Source organism: Sinohyriopsis cumingii, chromosome 4 (assembly GCF_028554795.1).
Source record: "Sinohyriopsis cumingii isolate HCF-2022 chromosome 4, ASM2855479v2, whole genome shotgun sequence".
NCBI lineage: Eukaryota > Metazoa > Mollusca > Bivalvia > Unionida > Unionidae > Sinohyriopsis > Sinohyriopsis cumingii.
The window spans coordinates 65,092,124-65,117,569 of NC_142964.1; the positions used below are offsets into that span (position 1 = coordinate 65,092,124).

Genomic DNA, 25,446 nt, shown 5'->3' on the forward strand with positions numbered 1-25,446 from the left:
TGAAAGTATACCTTGAAAACTATTTTAATCAGCAATCCTGATTTTATGATTACAGAAAATTTACACCTGATAGCTGTGATGTATCTATACGAGATTAGTATGATAACCTTGTATAATTTGTATTCATTTCTGTTATTTTTGTATTCATTTATGCCGCAGATGATAACCTGTTATACACGTTATAATTACATGTATATTTGTGTTAACTGCAGCGCCATCCTGTAAACGAGCACTTAGCTAACAAGGTCATCTTGGACAAATAAAGATTATTATTATATGCTTTTATTTCTCCGTTAACTTTGCATTGTTAGAATTGTTCAGTATTTTACGATATTGAACTCGCACGCAACTTCATAATGCACTCATAAAGGAACTGCTTTCATGTGTAAACAATCAATGGACGCAGACGCCAGCACTTTTGATTTGTAAACAAATCATGTACGGTCACGTAGTATGCGGTTTATGTTTTATTTGATTAAATATGTTTATGAATGAAAGAAAGCAGACGTTAAGTGAACTGTCACATACCAGCTGCTTTGCCACATTCCATGATAACTTTTTGATACAATGTTTCAGTATTAGGCGGGCGCAAAACCCCAGATTTCATAAAACTGCTGGGTATCTACAAATAACATGCAAGTGAAAAGGCATAAAGTGTCTTCTTTTGCTGATAATATGAATGTCAAAAAATATACTTACAGTTTTACAGTCTGAATTTTTTAAGAATGTACTTTCTTAGTTCTGCAAATCCAAATTACATGAGTCATGTCATGGGTTCTCAAGATTGATTACACATTTCGAAATTGTGCTGTAATTTCGGGTATATTCCAAGTGCACTTACATCCTCCTTCCTGCATTCAATATGAAATATACATTGAATTCCACAGCGTCATTTTCATAATTTCAATTGAAAGACTTCATATTTTCCCCACATTACGATTTCAAATATTCATGACAGAACAGAAACACTCTTGCAGATGTCAACACGCTTCTCCCTCACCGCTTTAATCCTATGGATTTTATGTCGAATTATCACAGATAAATTCAGTCCATAATCACAAAATTTCGTAGAATCGACAAAAATACCAAAATCTATTCATTCCGAATCAAACGGAAGAGTTGTTGGAATGCGCATTCATTCACAATATGACTCCAAAATTCAATTTTAAGTAGACCAGAACGCCATTTTCTTTCAAAAGTTGTCTAGCGCGCGACTAGTTCAAATTCATCGGGGCAGAGTTATGTGCGCATTAATAATGTTTTTGTTGTGTAATGATGAATCTGCGCTTGTGTATTTAGTTCGGATCATGGCATATATTCAGTGACTTTGTTTCTTGTAGTGTATTTTGTTTACATAATGAAGCTTTAGGTAGAATAAGAAAATGAGGATATAATAAAAAGGTTACTGCATTTGTATAGGAAAATATGAACTCCATTTGTCGGATGGATATACTTCACTTCCAAGGTCGTGCAGTATTTCCATCCGAAAAACTCGTTCATATTTTCCCATACAAATGCAATAACCTATTATTATTATTATTATTAGTGTAGTATATGGATGCATAGATTAATTAATATATGAAAAGACCGACAAACATAATTAGAAGCACTAGAAGAAAATAGTGAATATTTAAAGATAAAAGAAAAAATAGTATTGTTTGCTATTGTTTAAAACAGGAATATATTTAAAACATTTCATAGAACGTGGTTCGTCTAAAACTTATAAAGATTATCACTTGCAGAGCTGAATAACCACATCAATTATCTTTTAATTTGCATGAGTATATGCAGACACACGCATGCGTGTTGTGCAGATTGACCTACAGCATGATAAAGCTTTCAGTATTAATGTCTGTTTATGATATGTCTTGCATCAGCATTTTGACCGTGTTTATGTAACACCAGATCCGATGAGATAATTCAAGGATGTAAAAACAGAGCTGATATCGAGACATTGCACAAGAAAAGGAATATTATTTCAGTTCTTGATTTTAAGTCACCTTTTTGCGACAGTATTAGTGCAGGAGAATATCACGAGTGATATTAACTTACGATATGTTCTCTAAAAATAATTTACAGTGAAATGAATCGAAGACGAATTATGGCAGAAGATTAACGTTTATAATGGCAATTTGTTTTGTGTGAATGACTAGCTTCGTTTACCCAAACAGATTTCAGTTTGACTAAGATGCCATTCTAATTTCATAGTTAATGGTTCCAGCGCTTGCATTCTCTGATACAGACTAAACATTAGCATGGTAGTCAGATTGTGAAAATTGGAATTTAAGAAATGAGGATATAATTGGAAGGTACATGTTGATATGTAAGTCTATTTTAGCAATATTATCAAATTTATCTGGAAACGATAATGGTTAGTATTTGGTCTCAATTATTATATGAAAATATATCTTCTCTTTTATACATAAATTTTGCTTACTGATCTTTTATCAGGTACTTATCAATGTAAATTGGTCTGCAACATTAAATCTACTAGTGAAAATCAAGGACTTAATTCCATCCTTAGTTACACAATGCAAACACATTTTGAACGATCGGTTCAAACTAATTTTAAAATAGACAAACATACAGGAAAAACCACACACACACACATACACACACGCGCGCGCGCGCGCGCGCTGTCGAGTTATGCAGTATGCTGTGTGTTCCCATGTTTTATTCCTCATCTGTCACCAGACAAACTTATTTTGTATTCTGGTGGTCTCTGCTGTCTGTATCGTATATACTCGCTGCAAACGGCACAGACCTAGACCTGCTACCGCACAATGCGCTGACAGATGTAAACGTGTGCAGTTTATTAAAGCGTTGTCAGATCAGTGCTTATATTGATTGCTGATTGACTTATCTCACACGGTTTATATTTTGAATCATTCTAAGATTTAGGGTATTTATAAAATGAATTATCTAATCTAATAGTCACAGAAGTTGTTAAAACATCGTTATAGTTTTGCCATTATAAATGAGTTCTCAGTATTAGTCAAATTTGTAACGGACTGACTATAAAACAAACGATGACATTTATTTCATGATTTCGTGTATGAACTGGAACGAGATTTGCAAACTACAGAAAAAACAACAAAGGTTCAGGCCAACTGTCGTGAAAGAAAGGAAGAAAAAATGAAGGAAGGAAGGGAGGGAGGGAGAATATAGAGTCCTGAAGTTGATTTCAGATGACATTTTTGCCAGGATTAACATATTGCAAATGGAGAGAACAAAGATTAAAACAAAGAAATATTGGTAGTTTGATGGAATTTAATACATAAAAAACATATTCATTAAATTATATTGACATGAATTACAGTCTGTAGCTGCAATATATCTTAGGTGTGTGCTATTCAAGAGTCCATGTGTCTGCCAACTTTGCAGCATCTACTTCCACGGGTATTTCAATACTTCTTCGATGCTGAAAATAAAGCAGAACTATTAGCTACTGCAATCCTTCTGGATCATAAATCCACACCCTTTTACTGTATATTCCAACAACACCCACTCACCAACACCGGAACTCACCCCAACATTCTACATTAACGAACCAAACCTGTTGGACATCCATGACGGCAAATATAAAGTTTGGTGAGAAAATATTTAAAAAATAAAATAATTTAAATTTAAATTTTCATGTATAGAACCCATGATTCGCTAACACGGAACCTATTGATGGGAGCCAAGGATGAAGTCTCCCACATTCATTTGGATATCTCAAGAGCAACATGAGTACAAAGTTTCATGAATTTCCACCCAAATGTTTAAAAATAGTTCATTGATGGCCGGATGGATTGACTGAGAATATCCCAATAACCCCGACGCTTTTTAAAATAAACAACATGAAAGTAAATATGGACATTACATTTTATTAAACAAATATGAAGCTTCTAAAACTGTATCTATTTCAAATACGGCAATATTAATAGTACTAGCCAAGATGACGGAAATTCTGTTATAACATAATCGGGAATCTCAGTGGACCTGTCGAAGAATATAATTCGCTTTATTGATACATAAAAGCAGTACATTTAAAAATCACACATATGGAGCTTTTTTGGAGTTTTCGGTTATATATAAATTTTCATGTAATTTTCTAGCAATATGAACCATGATCATGATCTTCATGAAGGTGAATTTTCATCGATGTTAAACAGCCCCAACACATTTCAGTGAATATGGGTATATAAGTGTCTTAGACGGAGGTATGTGTGTGTATTTTCATCTCTTTTCTTCCCTTTATATGTCTCTATGCGCAATTGTACCAAAGAACCGGTTCAAAATCGCCGTACGTATCTAATAACGGAAAGACAACAAGGAAATAAAAGCAGACACAGTTATGTTCCCGATGTGTTTGCAGTTGTGCCAAAAAGATGTAATAATCTGTCCTTTACTAGCAAATAGTTTGGTATATTGCACTTGAAAATAACATCGTTATCGTCTGTGTCTTTTGGATGTAGAATAAATGTTTTCATGTTACAGAAAACGATGTTTTATTGTTTTAGTACCATCAAATCTTTAAGATACTTACGATATTTCCAGCTATATCCGATTCCACCGCCATAACCTCCTCCATATCCACCTCCATATCCGCCACCATAACCTCCTCCATATCCAGCTCCGTATCCGCCACCATAACCTCCACCATATCCTCCTCCGTATCCGCCACCATAACCTCCACCGTATCCTATTCCGTACCCACCCCCATAGCCTCCACCGTAGCCACCACCGTAACCGCCGCCATATCCACCTCCGTAACCGCCGCCATATCCACCCCCGTAACCGCCGCCATATCCACCCCCGTAACCGCCGCCATAACCTCCACCGTATCCAACTCCATAACCACCACCGTAACCGCCTCCATAACCTCCACCGTATCCTCCTCCATAACCGCCTCCATAGCCTAGATATTTCTTATAGAAGGCATTGGCGGAGGCCAAAAGGACAGCGAAAAGCAAAACTACGATCTTCATTTTGGATGGCTGCAAAAGGAAATATATTTTGTTGAATTCTTTCTTAATGTAAACGCCTCCATTTAAAATGTGTCATTCAAAGAGTTTTAAATATATTTCAACTGTTTATAATGCATTTAACTTTCAAAGTGTTCGCATATCTGTCAGAGTTTAAGTACAAATTATAATACTGAGATTCGTAATTTTCTTCTTTATTCAAACATTTAAAGACCTTTCAAGAGTAAAATCCAATCGCATGTATTTTAACACTGACGGTGGATATAATCTTTTACCAGTATGTGCCATCATCCATCCACACGCAGAAATTTTCAAATTCGGATTCTTTCGGCTAAGTGATTGAGAAGATTTCGCTAGCATGACGAAACGTCTGCACATACATAATAATTCGAAATAATGTCGTAAGTCAAAATTGTTACAACTTTGAATGCCAATAAATTTATAAAGTCATTTAATTCTGTGAATATTCAAATTGCGTCATGGTACCTAAATAAATTATCCCAATTATTTTTAACACACCCTCTATGACGAACTATAACATGTAATCAACATATAACACCTTTATATATATATGATGTTTCGATCATTGTGAATATATTCTCTTTTTTCATCTTTCCTGCGTTCGCCTCTTTTGATAAAAAGTAAAAATTGAATAAATCATGTACTCCTTAAAAACCAACATTTACAAAATAAACTGAGGCAGCTCTCCCATATACGCATTTGGTAACGGTAATGATCTGAATGTTATTCTTCTATTGATTTGAATACTATTCTTCTATTGATTTGAACAGTATTCTTCTTTTGTTTTGAACACTATTCTTCTATTGCACCTTATGTAATCTCCAAAAGATTACAGCACTTTCACTCTGTCTTTCAAAACATTCCTTGTGTATCTCGAAGTTTATTATTGATAGGTGAAGCAGCAAAGGTAAAGAAACAAGTTCTATAATATTCATCAATGTTCAGAACTATATCCACGAAACCAGACTTAAGTAGTACTTAAGATTTTATCCTAAGTACATAATCTATCAAATAAACTTAATGGACAACAAGGTCTGTCATCAGAACATCGTCCTTTCTCCCTCTGTCATTCTCTCTCGTTCTCTTTCTCTCTGTCTTTGAAGTTCACTGTCTCCCTCAGTCTTTCTCGTTCTCTTTCTCTCTCTGTCTCTCTCGTTCTCTTTCTCCCTCTGTCTCTCTCATTAATTGCTTATTTACTTAGCTAAATAAGTATGTTTCTTTGGTTATTTCGATGTGTTTTGTTTCCTTTAATATATTAAAATGTTCACATTGCTATCCTCGGATCTTTGTAAAATGAATTTCATCTTTCAATCAATTTTGTATGTTTTTGGAAAGGACGTTGATATGTTAGACAACTCGGTTCAAATCCTATATTGTTTATCAAATTCACATTATAAGATGCATAAATTTGAATAATTATAATATTAAAATTCATTGCAAAATATAACATTTGACCTATTGTTGGTTTTTATACATATTTTATGACAATTTTTCCAGGACCCTAGATAGGTTACAAAACCTTTTAGTCAAATTCATCGCAATACATATGACAATATTCCAATAGAGCCAATAAACAATAACACAAATTTAAAACTAAATGGTGCATCTAAATGGACATTGTGGATAGATTTTATAAATTGTATATTTTGATATCATAGTATTTTACGTTTGAGCTTCATGTTCCCGGTATTTTGTTTTGTGTTCGATAAACACACGATGATTAGAGTTAGTTTTGTTTGTTTAAATTTCAACTTTTTCTGCTAATTAAGCTCTACGTCACAGGAAGAAATAACAAAAAATAAACAACAAATGCTCAGAAAGAAAGCCGAAAGAAACCTTAAATTAGTTACATGTTTAAGTGACAAGCGAATATATATATATATATATATATATATATATATATATATATATATATATATATATAGAGAGAGAGAGAGAGAGAGAGAGAGAGAGAGAGAGAGAGAGAGAGAGAGAGATATTACTTACCTTTGGGAGTCGGCGGTCTTCTCTGATTTCACAGCAATCTAACGCTCTATTTATATAAAACTGTGTCCACTTTTTCAACCACAATTTCCGCGCTTGCATAAATCAATTTTATTTCTTTATTTAATAAAAGACCTGTGGTTAAAATTATGTGATGAATGGCCACATGCATCAATAAAATCCAGATCCGTCTCTTAAACAAAGACAGTGAAATCAGCAATTTTTTTTCTTAGCAAGCCCAGATGTAAATAAATCAAAAAGCAAAAACAGAGCCAGTAAAAGTCTTATATGTCATTAGGTGGTAAGATTGGTATGTATAACGAGAAAATATTTAACATCATCAGTTCGATGCTTTTTTTAAAGAGTTCTAATATAAATTCCAGTTGAATTAATTAGAGAGCATTTGATGGCCACTTGAATTAACTTCAAACTTATTTGGTCAGGAAAAGTTCAACTTGATGATACGTGCTACTATTTTACTGTTCAAAAAGAATACACTAAGTCGTAAACAAAGAAATGTTCATGAATGAAAAGTTATTTATAATTTATTATGCATCAAATGAAAACAGCCTCACGAATTTTCTCTTTCTATTTATGTCAGTGATTGTTATCGAGCAAAATCTTAACATAAGAACCAGTCAAATCTACACTGAAGCGCAGTAGTAGTAGTAGTAGTATTAGTAGTAGTACAAGAAGAAGAAGAAGAAGAAGAAGATGATGATGATGATGATGATGATGATGATGACATCAGCAGCAGTAGGAAGACAGAGAAGCAACAGAAGACAAACAAGAAGACAACTCGTAACGTAAATACTTAAGGAAGCAATATGAGTAGGAAAAGTAGTGGTAGTGCTGGTGGCAGTAGTGTGTTGTCTAAATCTATGCTAATGTATAGAGGTTAAACAAACTATGCATTGCATATTCCAAAGATTAAATTGAACCTTCACACGCAAAGACTTTCATTTCTCTCCCAGAGATTATATAAAGTTTGATTTTTTAATGGTTAATGTCTACAACACTCAATTAGTTGGAATTCAATTTTTCTGTAGATGATAATATATGATATCTTGCCGCCCTAATGAGATGATAAATTGTTTCTTCCTCCGGTAATTTAAAACAAATACGGAACTTATACCAGTTGTAGTCCTCAATTTCTGAATCTGATTAATAACAATAGATGTATTAAAGGTTAAAGGATGTTTTCTTGGATGATTGTACGTATGCTAAGATAGACAAATAGATAAATGATCTATGTATTGTTAGCATAATTCTAAAAGTACATGTTTTTCATTCATTAAAAGGTCACATGTTAATCAAGCTTCCGCCCAAATCAATTCTGCAAGACATCACGTACCTATTGATTGATCCATGGTTAAGGAATAATGATGACCGGGAATTTAAAAACGGTTTGGAGGTTTCATGTCGGATAAGTTGATATTAGCATAGTTTTTTAGGTTTTATTTCCTGTGTTGGGAGAACCCTGCAAATCTTGTTACTTGTAGTGAATAAACAGTTTACATAAATGGCAGCCATGTGATTTTAAATGTCAAAGATATTTTTATATCTACCTTTTCAACAATTTTAGATATATGCCAAAAAGGGATTACATTAGTTTTAGAAAAGATGTTCTTACTTTCAAAGCCTTAAATTATTAAGCGCAAGGGCATCTTAATGTGTTACGTTTGTACTGAACCTTAACCAAGACCATAATAAATACTGGGTTAACTTTGTACTGAACCTTAACCAAGACTATAATAATTAATGTGTTATGTTTGTACTGAACCTTAACCAAGACCATAGTAATTAGTGCCAAGTTTGTAGTGAACCTTAACAAAGACCATAATAATTAATGTGTTAAGTTTGTACTGATCCTTAACCAAGACCATAATAATTTATGTGTTAAAGTTTGTACTGAACCTTAACCAAAACCAAAATATATTCCAAGAGCAATTACATCCTCCTTACTGCATTCAAGATGAAACAAACACTGAATTCCACAGCGTCCTTTTCATAATTGCAATTGAAAGACTTCATATTTTTCCCACATTAAGATTTCAAATATTCATGACAGAACAGAAACACACTTGTAGATGTCAACACGCTTCTTCCTCGCTTCTTTAATCCTATGTATTTCATGTTGAATCGTCACAGATAAATTCAGTCCATAATCACAAAATTTCGTAGAATCGACACAAATACCAAAATCTATTCATTCCGAATCAAATGGAAAAGTTGTTGATATGCGCATTCTTTCACATTATAACTCCAAATTGCAATTTAAGGAGACCAAAACGCCATTTTCTTTTAAAAATTGTGTCTAGCGCGCGACTAGTTCAAATTTATCTGGTCAGATTATGTGCGCATTAATAATGTTGTTGTTGTATAATGATGAATCTGCGTTTGTGTATTTAGTTCGGAACACGGCATGCATTCAGTGACTTTGTTTCTTGTAGTGTATTTTATTTACATAATGAAGCTTTAGATAGAATAAGAAAATGAGCATATAATGAAAAGATTACTGCATTAGTATAGGAAAATATGAACTCCTTTTGTCGGATGGATATGCTGCACTTCCAAGGTCGTGCAGTATTTCCATCCGAAAAACTGGTTCATATTTTCCCATACAAATGCAGTAACCTATTATTATTATTATTATTAGTATTAGTGTAGTATATGGATGCATAGATAAATTAATTGATGAAAAGATCGACAAACATAAATATAAGCACAAGAAGAAAATAGTGAATATTTAAAGATAAAAGAAAAACCTAGTATTGCTCGCTATGGTTTAAAACAGGAATATATTTAAAACCTTTCATAATCGTATATAGATTATCACTTGGAGAACTGCAATAATCACATCAATTATTTTCATTTGCATGAGAATACGCATGCGTGTTGTGCAGATTGACCTACAGCATGATAAAGCTTCCAGTATTAATGTCTGTTTATGATATGTCTTGCATCAGTCTTTTTGACCGTGTTTATGTAACACCAGATTGGATGAGATAATTCAAGGATGTAAAAAGAGAGCTGATGTCGAGACATTGCACAAGAAAAGGAATATTATTTCAGTTCTTGATTTTAAATCGCCTATTTGCGACAATATTAGTGCGGAACAATTTCACAATTTCACAAGTGACATTAACTTGCGATATGTTCTCTAAAAATAATTTAGTGACATGAATCGAAGACGAATTATGGCAGAAGATTAACGTTTATAATGTTATTTTGGTTTTTCTCAATAATTAGCTTCGTTTACCCATACAGCTTACAGCTTGACTAAGATGCCATTCTAATTTCATAGTTAATGGTTCCAGCGCTTGCAGACTAAACATTAACATGGTAGTCAGGCTGTGAAAATTGGAATATAAGAAATGTGGATATAATTGGAAGGTACACGTTGAGCTTTTAAGATCTATTTTAGCAATCTTATCAAATTTATCTGGAAACGATAATGGTTAGTATTTGGTTTCAGTTATTATATGAAAATATGTCTTCTCATTTATATACAAATTTTGCTTACTGGTCTTTTATCAGGTACTTGTCAATGTAAATTGGTCTGCAACATTAAATCTACTAGTGAAAATCAAGGACTTAATTCCATCCTTTGTTACACAATGCAAACAAATTTTGAACGATCGGTTCTAACTAATTTTCAAATAGACACATATACAGAAACACACACACACACGCACACACATACGCGCGCTCTCCAGTTATATAGTATGTTGTGTGTACCCATGTTTTGTTCCTCATCTGTCACCAGACAAACTTATTTTGTATTCTGGTGGTCTCTGCTGTCTGTATCGTATATACTCGCTGCAAACGGCACAGACTTAGACCTGCTAACGCACACTGCGCTGACAGATGTGAATGTATGCAGTTTATTAACGCGCTGTCAGATCAGTGCATATATTGATTGCAGATGGACTTGACTTAACACGGTTTATATTTTGAATCATTCTAAGATTTAGCGTATTAATAAAATGCATTATCTAATCTGATAGTCACATAAGTTGTTAAAACATCATTATAGTTTTGCCATTATATATGAGTTCACAGTATTAGTGAAATGTGTAACGGACATTTTCTTATTATATATCAAACGATGACATTTATTTCACGACTTCATGTAAAAGCAGGAACGGGATACGCAAACTACAGTAAAAACAACAAAGGTTCAGGTCAACTGTAGTGAAAAAAGAAAGAAAAAATGAAGGAAGGAAGGAAGGGAGGGATAGAGTCCTGAAGTTGATTTCAGATGACATTTCTGCCAGGATTAACATATTGCAGATGGAAAGAACAAAGAATAAATCAAAGAAATATTGGTAGTTTGACGGAATTTAATAAATAAAAAACAAATTTATTAAATTATATTGACATGAATTACAGCCTGTAGTTGCAATATATCTTAGGTGTGTGTTATTTTAGAGTCCATGTGTCTGCCAACTTTGCAGCATCTACTTCCACAGGTATTTCAATTCTTCTTCGATGCTGAAAATAAAGCAGAAATATTAGCTACTGTAATACCTTTTCCTGTCTATTCCAACACCACCCACTCACCATCACCGGAACCCACCCCAACACCCTACATTAACGAAGCAAACCTCGTTAAATATATGATCTGTTGGACATCCATGACGACAAATATAATGATTGGTGAGAAAATATTTGAAGAATAAAATAAATTAAATTGAAATTTTCATGTATCGAACAATTGATCCGCTAACACGGACTCTATTGATGGGAGCCAAGGATGAAGTATCCCACATTGATTGGGATATCTGAAGAGCAACATGACTACAAAGTTTCATGAATTTCCACCCAAAGGTTTAAAAAGAGTTTATTGATGGCCGGACGGATTGAATGAGAATATTCCAATAACCCCGACGCTTTTTAAAATAAACAACATATAAGTAAATATGGACAATATTTTTTATTAAATAAATATGAAGCTTCTAAAATTGTATCTATTTTAAATAGGGCAATCTTAATAGTACTAGGAAAGATGACGGAAATTATATTATAAAATAATCGGGAATTTCTGTGGACCAGTCGAAGAATGTAATTCGCTTTATTGATAAAGAAAAGCAGTACATTTAAAAATCACACATACGTAACCTTTGTGGAGTTTTCAGTTATATATAATTTTTCATGTAATTTTCTAGCAATCTAAATAATGATCATGATCTTCATGCAGGTGGATTTTCAACGAGTGGATATGGGTATATTAGTGTGTTAGACTGAGGTATGTGTGTGTGTATTTTCATCTCTTTTCTTCCCTTTATATGTCTCTATGCATATAATAAATGCAATTGTTCTAAAGAATCGGTTCAAAATGGTCGTACGTATCGAATAACGGAAACCCAAAAAGGAAATACAAGCCACACAGATATGATCCCGATGTGTTTGCAGTTGTGAAAAAAAGATGTTATAATCAATCTTTCACTAGAATTAGTTTGTTATATTGCACGTGAAATTAACTGCGTTATCGTCTGTGTCTTTTGGATGTAGAATAAATGTCTTCATATTTTAGAAAAAGATGATTAATTGTTTTAGCTTCCTTCAAATGTTTAAGGTATTTACGAAATTTCCAGCTATATCCGATTTCACCGCCATAACCTCCTCCATATCCACCTCCATATCCGCCACCATAACCTCCTCCATATCCAACTCCGTATCCGCCACCATAACCTCCACCATATCCTCCTCCGTATCCGCCACCATAACCTCCACCGTATCCTAGTCCGTACCCACCCCCATAGCCTCCACCGTAGCCACCACCGTAACCGCCTCCATATCCACCTCCGTAACCGCCGCCATATCCAGCCTCGTAACCGCCTCCATATCCACCACCGTAACCCCCTCCATAACCTCCACCGTATCCAACTCCATAACCACCACCGTATCCACCTCCATAACCGCCTCCATAGCCTAGATATTTCTTATACGAGGCATTGGCAGAGGCCTAAAGAACAGCGAAAAGCAAAACTACGATCTTCATTTTGGATGGCTGCAAAAGGAAATATATATTCTTGAATTCTTTCTTAATGTAAAGGTCATGTAGCCTCCATTTAAAATGTGTCATTCAAAGAGTTTTAAATATATTTCAACTGTATATAATGCATTTAACTTTCAAAGTGTTCGCATATCTGTCCGAGTTTCAGTACAAATTATAATACTGAGATTCGTTATTTTCTTCTTTATTCAAGCATGTTAAGAAATTTCAATAGTAAAATCCAATTACATGTATTTTAAAACTGACGGTGAATATAATCTTTTACCAGTATGGTGCATCATCCATCCGCACGCAGAAATTTTCAAATTCGGAATCTTTCGGCTAAGTGATTGAGAAGATTTCGCTAGCATGACGAAACGTCTGCATATAAATAGTAATTCGAAATAATGTCGCAAGTCATAATTGTTACACCTTTGAATGAAAATAAATTTATAAAGTCATTTAATTCTGTGAATATTCAAATTGCGTAATGGTACCTAAATAAATTATCCCAATTATTTTTAACACATCTTCTACGACGAACTATAACATGCAATCAACATATAACACAAGTAGTAAATGGGGGCACCCTAGCGTCAAGGGGAATTAGCATTACAAGACCCCTTGGGAACTCTAGCGTCAAGGGAAAATTAACATGGAGAAAAATCGTGGGTCAGATTAGCGTCAAGGGAAATTAACATGGAGAAAAATCGTGGGTCACTCTAGCGACAAGGGGAATTTAACATGGAACTATAGTGTGGGTCTGTCTAGCGACAAGGGGAAATTAACATGGGAATAGAGTTTGGGTCTGTCTAGGGACAAGGGGAATTGAACATATGGAAATTGAACATGGTGGGTCTGTATAGCGTCAAGGGGAATTGAACATGGTGGGATTGTCTAGGGACAATGATGGTAGAGGGTCAAACACAACAGAGACAGAAACATACATACACTAGTACAAGCGTGAGATTTATATATAAAGCATTACCAAGACCTGAAATCTTGCTGGGGTGTTCAAAAATTTGCATAATTGTAATGATGCTATAAATAGCTATAATCAAGGAAATGCTCAACGACAAAATGGATGTGACTAAAAGTAACGCTAAAATGACGAAATTGTCCCAGAATTTAAAGGAAAATAAACATATCCTCGAAAATTAAGTTACAATGGTTTAGACTAAAATGGATAAAATTAGCAACTACTTACAATATCAACTTCTGTGACGATCGTGAATAAATACCTATGTATCTATAATCAGCTGAAATTCCTATGAAATCCCACTATCTATTTATAGCTCCAACTTGTGGGTTTTTTCTTTGGAAAATCCCACTATCTTTTTATAGCCTCAGCTTGAGTGACGTTCCTGTTTATGAATTCTAGTATATATGTATAGCTACAAAATGTGGAAATCCCCAAGTCGATATTTATAGTCTCAAAATTTCCAGCGTCAGTGACGTCACTGTACTGAACACTAGGGGATAAATGTCAACAGTGTTGCAAGTGGCTGACCTGAATACACGCTACTGCAGGTAGGTAGGTAGAGTGTATCTGATAGGGATAAAGTGAGTTTTTATAGAGACAAACAGAGACCAATACACACACACACACACACACACACACACACACACACACACACACACACACACACACACAACGTACGCGCGCAGACATACGCACACACACACACACACACACACACACAGAGGGAAGAGGAAAAAACAAACCCCAAATATACTATCAATACAGAAGGGAGATAACACAAACCCCAAATAAACTATCAACACAAACGTACGCGAACGCATACAAACCCCAAATATACTATTCACACAACGTCGCTAACGCATACAAACCCCAAATATGCTGTCCACACTCGGGAGGAAGAAGAAAAAACAACCAAATATACGATCTACACAACGTACGCGAACACACACACACACACACACACACACACACACACACACACACACACACACTCACACACAGAGGGAAGAGGAAAAAACAAACCCCAAATATGCTATCAACACAGAAGGGAGATAATACAAACCCCAAATAAACTATCCACACAAACGTACGCGAACGCATACAAACCACAAATATACTATCAACACAGAAGGGAGATAATACAAACCCCAAATAAACTATCCACACAAACGTACGCGAACGCATACAAACCCCAAATATACTATCAACACAGAAGGGAGGAAGAAGAAAAAAACAACCAAATATACGATCTACACAACGTATGCGAACAAACACACACACACACACACACACACATACACACACACACACAGAGGGAAGAGTCAAAAACAAACCCCAAATATACTATCAACACAGAAGGGAGATAATACAAACCCCAAATAAACTATCCACACAAACGTACGCGAACGCATACAAACCCCAAATATGCTATCCACACTCGGGAGGAAGAAGAAAAAAACAACCAAATATACGATCTACACAACGTATGCGAACAAACACACACACACACATACACACACACAGAGGGAAGAGTTAAAAACAAACCCCAAATATACTATCAACACAGAAGGGAGATAATACAAACCCCAAATAAACTATCAACACAAACGTACGCGAACGCATACAAACCCCAAATATACTATTCACACAACGTCGCTAACGCATACAAACCCCAAATATGCTATCCACACTCGGGAGGAAGAAGAAAAAACAACCAAATATACGATCTACACAACGTACGCGAACACACACACACACACACACACACACATACACACACACACACACTCACACATAGAGGGAAGAGGAAAAAACAAACCCCAAATATACTATCAACACAGAAGGGAGATAATACAAACCCCAAATAAACTATCCACACAAACGTACGCGAACGCATACAAAACCCCAAATATACTATTCACACAACGTCGCTAACGTATACAAACCCTAAAATATGCTATCCACACTCGGGAGGAAGAAGAAAAAAAACAACCAAATATACGATCTACACAACGTACGCGAACACACACACACACACACACACACACATATACATACACACAGAGGGAAGAGGCAAAAACAAACCCCAAATATACTATCAACACAGAAGGGAGATAATACAAACCCCAAATAAACTATCCACACAAACGTACGCGAACGCATACAAACCCCAAATATACTATCAACACAGAGTGAAGAAGAAAAAGTTTTTTGAAAGCACCTAAGCCCTCACCTGCAATGACCAACTCTGCCAAACACCTACACCCCACCCCCACTCCCAACACTACAAAACCCATTTAACCCGTTATTTTATGGCATCAGTGTGTGATTTAGGAAACATCAAGACACAAAATGATGGATGAATAGACTGACTATTGTTTACCGACTTGCAAGCCTAAAGAGCGTGCGTGAAGGAAAACATCCTTCCATTTCAATTCTAACTAAAACATGATCCAAAGGGATAGAGAGAGGTGAAAGAGAACAATTTCATAAAGTGTGAGTAAAAACAAAACACGCCATCCTTATTATACAATGTCAAGACCAAGAGACACTTACGTTTTCTTTCTGGTCTATTCTCTTTTAGAAGGTAGTATGAAATTTCACATCAGGGCCAACGCATCGGCTCACATTGTCAATTTTTCCATTTCCATGACTTTACTGGCACAAGTTCTTCATCATCTTCAATTTCTTCTTCTTCTGAATCCCTCTTCTCTGTTTCGTCTTGTTTTTGTTTCTTCTCTTTTCTCGTAGGGCACTCTGAATTCCAGTGTCCTTTCTCCTGACAACGATATTAGGTATCTTGACTTTTGTCTCTCTTTCTTAGACGAAGCAGGTATTCTGGAGACAAATACCCATTTACCTTTGCAGATATAGCAAACTTCATTAGCACTTACACACTTTCGTATGACTCTCATCAAATCAACGATCAAAAGAGTAAGTTTTGTTGCCACTTTCGCATGTGAATTATGCTTTCGTATGACTTTTAGCAAATATTTGACCAGCAGGTCGATCTGTGCTGACTCTTCCATCTTCTTGATCGTTTGAGAGCGGAATGAATACTCTGACGCTAAGACACTCTCCTTATATACATGGACCTGCTGCGTATGAAACCTAGTCAAATGTAATTTTGCAATAAGATGAAACGATTTCATTGAGGAAGTAAAAAGCAATGATGTACCGTATCGCCCTAAATTTTTTTGGGGGAACTTGAAGCGATCGCCATAGCTTCAAGTTCCCAAAAAAAATTTTAGGGCTACCCCATACTCTCGAAAAGAAATGACATTCCATTGCCTATGATATGTTAATCAGTTAGAAGAAAAAATACAGAAGTGAGTCTATCAGCACATGATTTCTTTATCTTGGTTAGAAAGTGTGACTCTAAGTTGTTCGTTTCCGTGCCAGTAAAGACATGGAAATGGAAAAATTGACAATGTGAGCCGATGCGTTGGCCCTGATGTGAAATTTCATACTACCTTCTAAAAGAGAATAGACCAGAAAGAAAACGTAAGTGTCTCTTGGTCTTGACATTGTATAATAAGGATGGCGTGTTTTGTTTTTACTCACACTTTATGAAATTGTGCTCTTTCACCTCTCTCTATCCCTCTGGATCATGTTTTAGTTAGAATTGAAATGGAAGGATGTTTTCCTTCACGCACGCTCTTTAGGCATGCAAGTCGGTAAACAATAGTCAGTCTATTCATCCATCATTATGTGTTTTGATGTTTCCTAAATCACACAATGATGCCATAAAATAACTGGTTAAATGGGTTTTTGTAGTGTTGGGAGTGGGGGTGGGGTGTAGGTGTTTGGCAGAGTTGGTCATTGCAGGTGAGGGCTTAGGTGCTTTCAAAAAACTTTTTCTTCTTCACTCTGTGTTGATAGTATATTTGGGGTTTGTATGCGTTCGCGTACGTTTGTGTGGATAGTTTATTTGGGGTTTGTATTATCTCCCTTCTGTGTTGATAGTATATTTGGGGTTTGTTTTTGCCTCTTCCCTCTGTGTGTGTGTATGTGTGTGTGTGTTTGTTCGCGTACGTTGTGTAGATCGTATATTTGGTTGTTTTTTTTCTTCTTCCTCCCGAGTGTGGATAGCATATTTGGGGTTTGTATGCGTTAGCGACATTGTGTGAATAGTATATTTGGGGTTTGTATGCGTTCGCGCACGTTTGTGTGGATAGTTTATTTGGGGTTTGTATTATCTCCCTCTGTGTTGATAGTATATTTGGGGTTTGTTTTTGACTCTTCCCTCTGTGTGTGTGTGTGTATGTGTGTGTGTTTGTGTTTGTTCGCGTACGTTGTGTAGATCGTATATTTGGTTGTTTTTCTCTTCTTCCTCCCGAGTGTTGATAGCATATTTGGGGTTTGTATGCGTTCGCGTACGTTTGTGTGGATAGTTTATTTGGGGTTTGTATTATCTCCCTTCTGTGTTGATAGTATATTTGGGGTTTGTATGCGTTCGCGTACGTTTGTGTGGATAGTTTATTTGGGGTTTGTATTATCTCCCTTCTGTGTTGATAGTATATTTGTGGTTTGTATGCGTTCGCGTACGTTTGTGTGGATAGTTTATTTGGGGTTTGTATTATCTCCCTTCTGTGTTGATAGTATATTTGGGGTTTGTTTTTTCCTCTTCCCTCTGTGTGTGAGTGTGTGTGTGTGTGTGTGTGTGTGTGTGTGTGTGTGTGTGTGTGTGTGTGTGTGTGTTCGCGTACGTTGTGTAGATCGTATATTTGGTTGTTTTTTCTTCTTCCTCCCGAGTGTGGATAGCATATTTGGGGTTTGTATGCGTTAGCGACGTTGTGTGAATAGTATATTTGGGGTTTGTATGCGTTCGCGTACGTTTGTGCTGATAGTTTATTTGGGGTTTGTATTATCTCCCTTCTGTGTTGATAGTATATTTGGGGTTTGTTTTTGACTCTTCCCTCTGTGTGTGTGTGTATGTATGTGTGTTTGTTTGTTCGCGTACGTTGTGTAGATCGTATATTTGGTTGTTTTTTTCTTCTTCCTCCCGAGTGTGGATAGCATATTTGGGGTTTGTATGCGTTCGCGTACGTTTGTGTGGATAGTTTATTTGGGGTTTGTATTATCTCCCTTCTGTGTTGATAGTATATTTGGGGTTTGTTTTTGACTCTTCCCTCTGTGTGTGTGTGTGTATGTGTGTGTGTGTGTGTGTGTTTGTTCGCGTACGTTGTGTAGATCGTATATTTGGTTGTTTTTTCTTCTTCCTCCCGAGTGTGGATAGCATATTTGGGGTTTGTATGCGTTCGCGTACGTTTGTGTGGATAGTTTATTTGGGGTTTGTATTATCTCCCTTCTGTGTTGATAGTATATTTGGGGTTTGTTTTTGCCTCTTCCCTCTGTGTGTGTGTGTATGTGTGTGTGTGTTTGTTCGCGTACGTTGTGTAGATCGTATATTTGGTTGTTTTTTTCTTCTTCCTCCCGAGTGTGGATAGCATATTTGGGGTTTGTATGCGTTCGCGTACGTTTGTGTGGATAGTTTATTTGGGGTTTGTATTGTCTCCTTTCTGTGTTGATAGTATATTTGGGGTTTGTATGCGTTCGCGTACGTTTGTGTGGATAGTTTATTTGGGGTTTGTATTATCTCCCTTCTGTGTTGATAGTATATTTGTGGTTTGTATGCGTTCGCGTACGTTTGTGTGGATAGTTTATTTGGGGTTTGTATTATCTCCCTTCTGTGTTGATAGTATATTTGGGGTTTGTTTTTTCCTCTTCCCTCTGTGTGTGAGTGTGTGTGTGTGTGTGTGTTCGCGTACGTTGTGTAGATCGTATATTTGGTTGTTTTTTCTTCTTCCTCCCGAGTGTGGATAGCATATTTGGGGTTTGTATGCGTTAGCGACGTTGTGTGAATAGTATATTTGGGGTTTGTATGCGTTCGCGTACGTTTGTGTTGATAGTTTATTTGGGGTTTGTGTTATCTCCCTTCTGTATTGATAGTATATTTGGGGTTTGTTTTTTCCTCTTCCCTCTGTGTGTGTGTGTGTGTGTGTGCGTATGTCTGCGCGCGTACGTTGTGTGTGTGTGTGTGTGTGTGTATTGGTCTCTGTTTGTCCCTATAAAAACTCACTTTATCCCTATCAGATACACTCTACCTACCTACCTGCAGTAGCGTGTATTCAGGTCAGCCACTTGCAACACTGTTGACATTTATCCCCTAGTGTTCAGTACAGTGATGTCACTGACGCTGGAAATTTTGAGACTATAAATATCGACTTGGGGATTTCCACATTTTGTAGCTATACATATATACTAGAATTCATAAACAGGAACGTCACTCAAGCTGAGGCTATAAAAAGATAGTGGGATTTTCCAAAGAAAAAACCCACAAGTTGGAGCTATAAATAGATAGTGGGATTTCATAGGAATTTCAGCTGATTATAGATACATAGGTATTTATTCACGATCGTCACAGAAGTTGATATTGTAAGTAGTTGCTAATTTTATCCATTTTAGTCTAAACCATTGTAACTTAATTTTCGGGGATATGTTTATTTTCCTTTAAATTCTGGGACAATTTCGTCATTTTAGCGTTACTTTTAGTCACATCCATTTTGTCGTTGAGCATTTCCTTGATTATAGCTATTTATAGCATCATTACAATTATGCAAATTTTTGAACACCCCAGCAAGATTTCAGGTCTTGGTAATGCTTTATATATAAATCTCACGCTTGTACTAGTGTACGTATGTTTCTGTCTCTGTTGTGTTTGACCCTCTACCATCATTGTCCCTAGACAATCCCACCATGTTCAATTCCCCTTGACGCTATACAGACCCACCATGTTCAATTTCCATATGTTCAATTCCCCTTGTCCCTAGACAGACCCAAACTCTATTCCCATGTTAATTTCCCTTGTCGCTAGACAGACCCACACTATAGTTCCATGTTAAATTCCCCTTGTCGCTAGAGTGACCCACGATTTTTCTCCATTTTAATTTCCCTTGACGCTAATCTGACCCACGATTTTTCTCCATGTTAATTTTCCCTTGACGCTAGAGTTGCCCAAGGGGTCTTGTAATGCTAATTCCCCTTGACGCTAGGGTGCCCCCATTTACTACTAACACCTTATATATATATATATATATATATATATATATATATATATATATATATATATATATATATATATATATATATATATATATATATATATAGTTTCGATATTTGTGAATATATTCTTTTTTTCTTCTTTCCTCCCTTCGCCTCTTTTAATAAAAGGTAAAATTAGAATAAATCATGTAGTCCTTAAAACTCCACATTTACAAACAGAATCGAGTCAGCCCTCCCATATGCGCATTTGGTAGCGGTAATGATTTGAGCACTATTCTTCTATCGCCCCATATTTGATCTCCAAAAGATCACATCTCTTTCACTCTATCTTTCGAAACATACCTTGTGTACCTCGAGGTTTACTACTGAAAGGTGAAGCAGCAAGAAGTAAAGTAACAAGTTTTGTAATATTCATCAATGTTCAGAAGTATATCCACGAAACAAGACTTAAGGAGTCCTTAACGATATTATCCTAGTACATAACGTATAAAATAAACTTGATGGACAGCAGGGTCTGTCATCAGAGCATCGTCTTTCTCCCTCTGTCATTCTCTCTCGTTCTCTTTCTCTCTCTCTATCTTTCAAGTTCACTTTCTCTCTCTCTCTCTCTCTCTCTCTCTCTCTCTTTGTGCGAGTCTCGTTCTCTTTCTCTCTCTCTATCTTTCAAGTTCACTTTCTCTCTCTCTCTCTCTCTCTCTCTCTTTGTGCGAGTCTCGTTCTCTTTCTCCCTCTCTCTCTCTCTCTCTCATTAATTGTTTTTTTACTTAAGTACATAAGTATGTTTCTTTGGTTATTTCGATATGTTATGTGTCTTTCAATATATTAAAATTTTCACGTTGCTATCCTCGAATCTTTGTAAAATGAAATTCATCTTTCGATCAAATTTGTATGTTTTCGAAAAGGACGTTGATATGTTAGACAACTCGGGTCCAATCCCATATTCTTTTTAAAATTTACATTATAATGTGCTTAAATATGAATAATTATCATGTTAACACTCATTACAAAATAGAACAATTTTACATCTTATTGGTTTTTTTAAGCATATTTTGTGACAATTGTTCCAGGACCCTAGATAGGTACAAAACCTTTTAGTCCAATGCATCGTAATACATATGACAATATGAGAATATTTTAATAGAGCCAATAAACAATAACACAAATTAAAAACTAAACGATGCATCTAAATGGACATTGTGGATAGATTTTATCAACTGTATTTTTTAATATCATAGTTTTTTACGATAGAGCTTCATGTTCCCAGTATCCTTTTTTGTGTTTGATAAACCCATGACGATTAGAGTTTGTTTTGTTTGTTTAAAATCCAGCGTTTCATGCTAATTGCGTTATAACTCACAAAAAGACAACAATAACGCAAAAAGAATGCCGAAAGAAACCCTAAACTAGTGACACGTTTAAATGTCTGGCGAATCTAGCGAAGAGATTGAAATAATGGATCTCTGATGAAAAGAAACAACACACACACACACACACACACACACGCACACACACACACACATATTTATATATATATATATATATATATATATATATATATATATATATATATATATATATATATATATATATATATATATATATAGAGAGAGAGAGAGAGAGAGAGAGAGAGAGAGAGAAGGGAGAAAGAGGCCTCACAGAGAGACGGAGAGAAAAATATTACATACCTCTGGGAGATGGCGGTCGTCTCTGATTTCACAGCCATCTAACGCTCTATTTATATAAAACTTTGTCCACATTTTGAGCCATAAATTCGGCGTTTGTTATAATTGCGTAAATCAAACTGATTTCTTTATTTATAAAAGACCCTTGGTTCAAAGTATGTCATGTATGACCACATGCACCCATCAATAAAGCCCAGATCTGTCTCCTAAATAATGTCAGTGAAATCAGCAGACGTTTCCAAGAAAGCCCACATGAAAATAAAGCAAAAAGTAAAATAAAGCCAGCAAAGGTCTTATATGTCATTAGGTGGTAGGACCTTACTGAACCTTAACCAACACGATAAAAATTAATATCTTTCCTTTGTACTGAACCTTAATCAAGACTATAATAATTAATGTGTTAAGCTTATACTGAACCTTAACCATGACCATAATAATTAATGTGTTAATTTTACACTGAACCTTAACCAAGACCATAATAATTAATGTGTTAAGGTTATACTGAACCTTAACCAAGACCATAATAATTAATGTGTTAATTTTACACTGAACCTTAACCAAGACCATAATAATTAATGTGTTAATTTTACACTGAACCTTAACCAAGACCATAATAATTAATGTGTTAATTTTACACTGAACCTTAACCAAGACCATAATAATTAATGTGTTAATTTTGTACTGAACCTTAACCAAGACCATAATAATTAATGTGTTAATTTTACACTGAACCTTAACCAAGACCATAATAATTAATGTGTTAATTTTACACTGAACCTTAACCAAGACCATAATAATTAATGTGGTAAGTTTGTACTGAACCTTAACTAAGACTAAAATAATTCAGCTTTTATGAAAGTATACCCTTAAAAAAATTTTAATGAGTAATCCTGATTTTATGATTGCATAAAATTTACACGTGGTATCTGTGATGTATCTCTACGATATTATGTTAACATTGTATAATTTGTATTCATTTCTGCTATATTGATATTCATTTATGCCGCAGATTATGACATGTTATACATGTAATAATTACATGTATATTTGTGTTAACTGCAGCGCCATCCTGTAAACAAGCAGTTAGCTAACAATGTCAATTTGGAAAAATAAAGGTTATCATTATATCCGTTTTCTTTCTCCGTTAACGTTGCATTGTTAGAATGGTTAAGTATTTTATGGTGTTGAACTCGCATTCAACTTCATATTGCACTCATAAAGGAACTACTTTCTATAGTAAACAAACAGTGGACGCAGACGCCAGCACTATTGATTTGTAAACAAATAATGTACAGTCACGTAGTAGGCGGTTTACGGTTTATTTGATTAAATTTGTTTATAAATGAACGAAAGCAGATGTTAAGTGTACTGCCACATACCAGCTGCTTTGCTACATTCCACGTTAACTTGTTTGATACAATGTTTCGGTATTAGCAGGGCGATAGAGGCCAGATTTCATAAAAATGCTGGGTACCTACAAATAGCATGCAAGTGACAAGGCATAAAGTGTCTTTTTTCGCTAGTAATAAGAATGGCAAAAAACAATATACTTACAGTTTTACATCCTAAATTTCCTCAAAATGTACTTTCTTAGTTCTGCAAATCCGAATTACATGAGCCATGTCATGGGTTCTCAAGCTTGATAACACATTTCGAAATTGTACTGTAATTTCGACTATATTCCAAGTGCATCCTCCTAACTGCAGTTAAAATGAAATAAACATTGAATTCCACAGCGACTTTTTGAAAATAGCAATTGAAAGACTTCATATTTTCTCACATAACGATTTCAAACATTCATGATCAAATAGAAACACATTTGCAGATGTCAACATTCTTCTACCTCGCTGCTTTAATCCTATGTATTTCATGTTGAATCGTCATTGATAAATATAGTCCATAATCACAAAATTTCGCAGAATCGACAAAAATACCCAAATCTATTGATTCCTAATCATATGGAAAAGTTGTTGCTATGCGCATTCATTCACAATATGACTCCAAATTTCAACTTTAATTAGACCAACACGCCATTTTCTTTCAAAGGTTGTGTTTAACGCGCGACTAGTTCAAATTTATCTGTGCAGAGTTATGTGCGCATTAATAATGTTGTTGTTGTGTAATGATGAATCTGCGCTTGTGTATTTAGTTCGGAACACGACATAAATTCAGTGGCTTTGTTTCTTGTAGTGTATTTGTTTGCATAATGAAGCTTTAGGTAGGATAAGAAAATGAGCATGTAATTAAAAGGTTACTGCATTTATGTGGGAAAATATAAACTCGTTTTGTCGAATGGATATATTGTACTTCCAAGGTTGTGCAGTATTTCCATCCGAAAATCTCGTTCATATTTTCCCATACAAATGCAGTAACCTATTATTATTATTATTATTATTATTATTAGTGTGATATATGGATATCTAGATAAATCAATATATGAAAAGATCGACAAACATAAATATAAGCACAAGAAGAAAAAGGTGAATATATAAAGATAAAAGAAAAAACTAGTATTGCTTGCTATGGTTAAAAACAGGAACATCTCTGAAACATTTCATAGAATGGGGTTCGTCTAAAACGTAGAAAGATTATGATCACGTGAAGAGCTGCAATAATAACATCAATTATTTTCTTTTGCATGCGTAGATGCAGACACATGCATGCGTGTTGTGCAGATTGACCTACAGCATGATAAAGCTTCCAGTATTAATGTCAGCTTATGATATGTCTTGCATCAATCAT

The 25,446-nt window shown here is 35.2% G+C and overlaps 1 protein-coding gene and 1 long non-coding RNA gene across 3 annotated transcripts; both read right to left on the bottom strand.

Annotated features, from left to right (window-relative positions):
• Positions 1-3,252: 3,252 nt before the first annotated feature.
• On the bottom strand, positions 3,253-7,113 carry LOC149801347 (uncharacterized). The gene is made up of 3 exons (XM_089955398.1): positions 6,978-7,113; positions 4,532-4,982; positions 3,253-3,421 (listed from the first exon to the last, which is right to left on the bottom strand). Exons 1-3 carry the CDS (start codon positions 7,074-7,076, stop codon positions 3,405-3,407), a joined length of 567 nt encoding a protein of 188 aa, XP_089811524.1. The 5' UTR covers positions 7,077-7,113; the 3' UTR covers positions 3,253-3,404.
• Positions 7,114-11,302: 4,189 nt separating this feature from the next.
• Positions 11,303-13,634, bottom strand: LOC149801348 (uncharacterized). Of its 2 annotated transcripts, none has more exons than XR_016420458.1 (2): positions 12,735-13,634; positions 11,303-11,471 (listed from the first exon to the last, which is right to left on the bottom strand). It is a non-coding gene; the product is annotated as an uncharacterized LOC149801348 (long non-coding RNA). The 2 variants fall into 2 exon arrangements; XR_016420459.1 differs by having other exon boundaries at positions 12,564-13,573.
• Between the last annotated feature and the right edge of the window lie 11,812 nt (positions 13,635-25,446).